The 5,063-nt window shown below is 45.3% G+C and overlaps 1 protein-coding gene across 1 annotated transcript; it reads right to left on the bottom strand.

Annotated features, from left to right (window-relative positions):
• Nucleotides 1-1,186: 1,186 nt before the first annotated feature.
• On the bottom strand, nucleotides 1,187-4,217 carry LOC148042160 (uncharacterized). The gene has a single exon (XM_087685773.1). It carries the CDS (start codon nucleotides 3,883-3,885, stop codon nucleotides 1,201-1,203), a length of 2,685 nt encoding a protein of 894 aa, XP_087541899.1. The 5' UTR covers nucleotides 3,886-4,217; the 3' UTR covers nucleotides 1,187-1,200.
• Nucleotides 4,218-5,063: the final 846 nt, after the last annotated feature.

Genomic DNA, 5,063 nt, shown 5'->3' with positions numbered 1-5,063 from the left:
TGTAAGCCAAAAAGAACTCAAGTACATAGAAATAGAAGAACCCTGTATATGGGTCTCAAACCAAACTCAACTAACTAAGGTGGCATACTAACTGAGCCACGAACTAGAGTAGATAAAAATAGCTGTCATCTAGCTATTATTCATGGGCGATGTACCAACCGCATCTACAGCTAACAAGTCGGTGACATAAATGCACAATGGTCACCCTGGCATATCACGAGTGGAGCTCGATATCTCAACAAGGGAGTGCATCATGCTCTCTACACAAGACTTAAGTTGGAGAGGAACGCTTGGTGACCTAGGAAATCGCTCCCTCAATAAGCTCATTTGGACCTTTGGAGATGCTGAAAGACTTTGGACACCTAAGGAGAAAAGAGGAAATATACAAGAAGAAAAGGCGTTGAAGCGATAGTACAGAACATTTGGGATAAAGAGCAAATGCATTTTTGGACAGAAGACAAGATCAAGCAATACCTTACTTAGCTGTTCACAAGCTTAGTTCAAATCGAGAGCACTTAGGACGAGAGAGAATTGGACATGCGATTAGCAATGATGATCATGGGAAATTTGTAAACACAAACCTGGGTAGAGCATTGTACAAGGAAAAGGCTATCGAAGAGAGATTAACCGGAAGCAGAGATTCCCTTTGTCTGGACGGGAAATATGGAAACCAAGAACAATGTTACGCTTGGAACATCCCTCACTTGTTTTGGAAATTCGTAGAGGTTAAAGCTTCTTCTAGAACAATAGACAAAAGTGAAAAAGGTGAATTAATCTATCACAGATTGCACTGTGAGACTCCTTGTGCAATAGAACAAGCCACTCTGATCAACTAGAGTGATTCACAAATGTTGTAGAGAAGATAGAATAGTTCTATACAGGAGCCACTACTGAAAAGTTCTATGCCCTTCGAATAAATATTTGAATATGCTCTTGCATGGAAAGGTCCTATGCTTCTACTAGCTGTTTCATTCACATCACGCGCAATCGCAACCGTTATCCACACACATCCAAGTCCAAGGTTTGAAACTAGTAAAACTAATCCTTCTAAGCTCAAGTACAGCCTCACATCTGAGGCCCTGTAGGCTAGACAAAAACTGGACATATGAACATAAATGTTTGCCATAGATTGCTACAGCTGTTATAGTACATTACTTTAATCAAGATCTCACCATAGGGCTCACCCTTGAAGGTTACGGGTCATGGTCTTAAAGCAGACCTGTATTCATTAAGAAGAATAGTCACCACCTCAGTCATGGATAGGTATTTAAGTTGAATACACCTGGAGGCTAGATTGGCAAGTACAAACTCGAATCTCTTGTTCTGCAGAGATTCAGAAGTATCTGCAGCAGCTTGATGAGGTTTGAGGACGTAAGATAGCAACTGGCCAAAATAGTATGTCGTATATGACTCAATGGAAAGTAAGATGTTATCACCATTCCCAACTTGAGGATGAACTCCAGCCCATTGAAATAATTTTTGCCACGAAGAGGATGAGTTGTTCAGCAGGAGAGCTACCTTGAACTTGCAATTGAGAAGGATATTGTCTGGGTGAATGGGATAGAAGCCGTCAATGCCGTGTTCTGAGTAGAACCCCATCTTGGGTGGGGTCTTCGAGACATGTCTTAGACACAGTGCTATTCCAAGTGCAATGTGGTGCAGAAGCTTCCAATCAGTGGGTAGGAACGGCATCCACATCTCCAAAGTTCCCATACCTAGAGCGGTGCTACTCCAAGATGAACTCAGTAAGCCCGAGCCACCTTCCACCAAGGAGGCTTTCAGCGTGCTCCCATTGGCAATAACAAACTTGAGGCCTTGATTGGTTTCTAATGTGTCTTTCTGCTTAAACTTCTCCATTAATTGGATGGACATTTTCTCTAAAGCCTTAAAGCCTAAAGGTGCTCCATTAACGGGGTGTCTAGGGATGGTGGCAGAGAGGATGTTACCTCTGTCCTTGTCAAGCTGATCAGTGGCATCATCAACTGATAGAAATTCAGCTGATATAAGAGAATAGACCTCTGCAGGGCTGCTCACGTACAAAACATTTACGTTGACATTGATCAAATCCAAGAGGGCATCTGCATCATTTGGTGGCACAGTGGGAGTTCTGTTGGATCTTGTAATCAGCTGAATGGAATGGGGGCTAATGGTAGCAGATCCATTCCTTTTGCTGGGATTATTATCTTCTGCAGGGAAAAAATTAAGAAGCCGCTCAAGGCGATTAGGATTTGTGACAATCAGCTTGATGTGCCTCAATAGCCCACAAATGGCTCCAAATTCTGGTCTATTTTGTGGCTGCATGTCACAGCATGCAACAAGGCAATCTTCTAGAAGCAATGGTATGTTTACAGGAGGTTTTAACTTCCGCTGCATATCATTTTGTTCACAGGGATCACTAGGTGTTTGACCTGTCAGGATTTCCACACAAAGAATCCCAAAACTGAGCACATCATCTTGGAAACCCAAATTGACCTGTGAGCCTTCCTGGCCTTGGCCATTAATGAAACCAATATCGCAGATCTTGAGCCGGGAGTATCCTTCCCCTGATAACTCCAGGACTTTGCTTGTCTCAACTAAGATCTTTGAGGACTGCAGAGTTCCATGGGCAACACCATTCCGATGCAGATACCACATTCCTCTTGCAACCTGCAGCATCATATCCAGGGCAACACGGAATGCAAATGGGGATGCTTGTGTACCCACCTTGCCAGTCTCCTCTTGTTGTTGTGCTTTCTCAAACTTGCTATTGGAAGCATACATTTCCGTTATGAGACATTTGAGATCCATATCCACAGCTTCCATAACCATGTAGCAAGTAAGATTTGTGTTATCATCCAAACTGGCAGGGAAGATCTCGGACCACCCAATGAACTGCAAAATAAAAGGGTTCCGCATTCTCAGCAGGGTTGTCGCTTGCCCTCTTAAGGCATGCTTAGCGCATTTCTTGACAACTACTCGTAGTCCTGACCAACAAGCGGGTGTATAGCCCTGATCTGCTTGATTCTCAACCTGGTTCAAGGTTAGGTCTTGGGCAGGAATTCTAAGGTCGTGAAACAAGGCATCAATGCCACCAAGAACAACTTGGTCGGGACCTGGGCAAGTGCGATCCTCACCTGTCACAGCCCCAGGTGATTTCAGTAAAGCATGCCGAAGCCTGCGAATCAGATGCTTCATCATGTGGGATGGTGGACCTTGCTCTCTCCCTCCATCCTCATCTTCTTCTTCTTCTTCTCCTTTGCCGGCACCATCCTGCCTTATCTTCTTATTGGTTTCTTCTGCTATGCCTACTAAGTGCCTGAGATCGAGCAACTCTGCACCCAGGCGGATGTAGCGAGCAATGTGTGTGCTCCAGCAATAAACCTGCTGCTCTACAAGCGCATTCAGTTTCTCTTCAGAAAAGCCCAATGCGACACGCGTCGCAAGTAGCAAGCTGGAGACACACCAGAAGAGGTTGTGGATGTGCACGGTGAGTGCCTCCCCTGTACAGGCAGTGGAGATGAGGGCTCGGACAATGCCCCAGTCCTTGTGGAGGGCCTGAGAGCAGCAGCACATCTGGTAGAAGTTCTCTGCCTGCTTGATGGCATGGAAGGCCTCCTTGAAGGCAACCTCCATCATCATGGCATCGGCCATGGTACTGGTACTGGGATCCCCTTTGCGGTCAGTATTTTGGACATGGTACTGACGGCAGGACTCAAGGAAGTTCCAATCCACGATCTCTGATCGAATCCTGGGAGCCAAGCAGGAGAACATGCAAGCCAGGATGTGGCACTGCCAGCTATTGCAACGGAGGTTTCTCTTGCGGAAGGTGTTGTGCAGCACAAGGGGGCTCTCTTCCAAGGTGGACAGCAGGAGGCGCGCCCAATCTCTGCGAACGTCGTCGACCATTGATTAATCTGATCCGATCAGGCTCCGTGTATTGGCCGCTGTGTACGAATTTTCAGTAGCTGCTGCTCTCTCCTCTCATTCACAACTGAGGACCAAAATCCTGTGTCTCCTCTGCTTCTTCTTCTTCCATCGCAGTTCCTTCTTCCTGTCTACAACAGGAGACTCCAAAGTACAACGCGCAATCCATCCGGTCTCCATTGACGGCGAAAAAGAGATCAGAAAAGGTGCACTTGTATCTCTGAGACTCACCAAAACTGTCCCCCTCTCTCTCTACGTGTTCTTTTGTTTTGGTATCCGCGGAAGAAGCTCATCTGGCATCGTGGACCGAGTCGTGTGCATTGCATGCCAGTCGCGTGAATAAAAATTTCTCTGTCGTGAAGAAAGTTGCATGAACAAACACCTTTGTGGAACTTTTTGCCATTTGGCTATTTATTTTAGGTTTCTTCTGTGGCTATTTAATTTAGGTTTCTTTTCTTGGGGGAGAGGGGGAGGTAGGGGTGTACTGGACCTGCACTCCATCACTCACTAGACACATTACTCTAAGGTAACACGAATATGATATATGAGAGTAAGGTATATTCTTGTATTATTCAATGAAAGAAACAATACAAGATAGACACATCCCAAGACTACACTCTTCTAATATCGCACATATGAGTGTTCACTATTGGGTACAAGGACTCACACGTAAAGTGAAAATCAAGCAAGGCTCAAAGTCACTATTACTCCCTATATAAGTGTTGTTATGGATCCCCCTCTTTCCCGACCTCATGTGTCATGCCTGATAGGACCTAAAATGGGCCGAGAGCCTCATGCACACAACAAACAACCCTATCACACGGCCTCGCGGACCAGGAGCGTCTGAGACTCACTCTATACTAAATGCTAATGTCGATTCTGCGTTTGTATTAGGCCATAATCCAACGTTTACCATCCCTTCTCCTCAGAGGGAGACCCCATAATATGTAGGCATAATACCTCGTAGCACAAACATAGGGAAGCACCTCTCGATTGACTATCGCGACTCCACTGTAACTCTCCTACACCTCAGGGATTGGCCCCAATATGCATCGCTCCAACATATTAAAGTACACACGATACAAGCTCCACTCTTTCATTTTGAACGTATTCTAGGAGATACCATATGTCATTACCAAACAATTCCAAAAAAGATCGAC

The sequence above is a fragment of the Lygodium microphyllum genome, chromosome 1 (genome assembly GCF_053477565.2).
Source record: "Lygodium microphyllum isolate KBCC chromosome 1, Lygodium_microphyllum_v1.1.10, whole genome shotgun sequence".
In the NCBI taxonomy this organism is placed as follows: Eukaryota; Viridiplantae; Streptophyta; class Polypodiopsida; order Schizaeales; family Lygodiaceae; genus Lygodium; species Lygodium microphyllum.
This window is presented reverse-complemented; position numbering and strand designations above follow the sequence as displayed.

Coding starts and splice junctions, on each gene's coding strand:
- LOC148042160 (XM_087685773.1), bottom strand. CDS start 3,885: ATGGTCGACGACGTTCGCAGAGATTGGGCGCGCCTCCTGCTGTCCACC.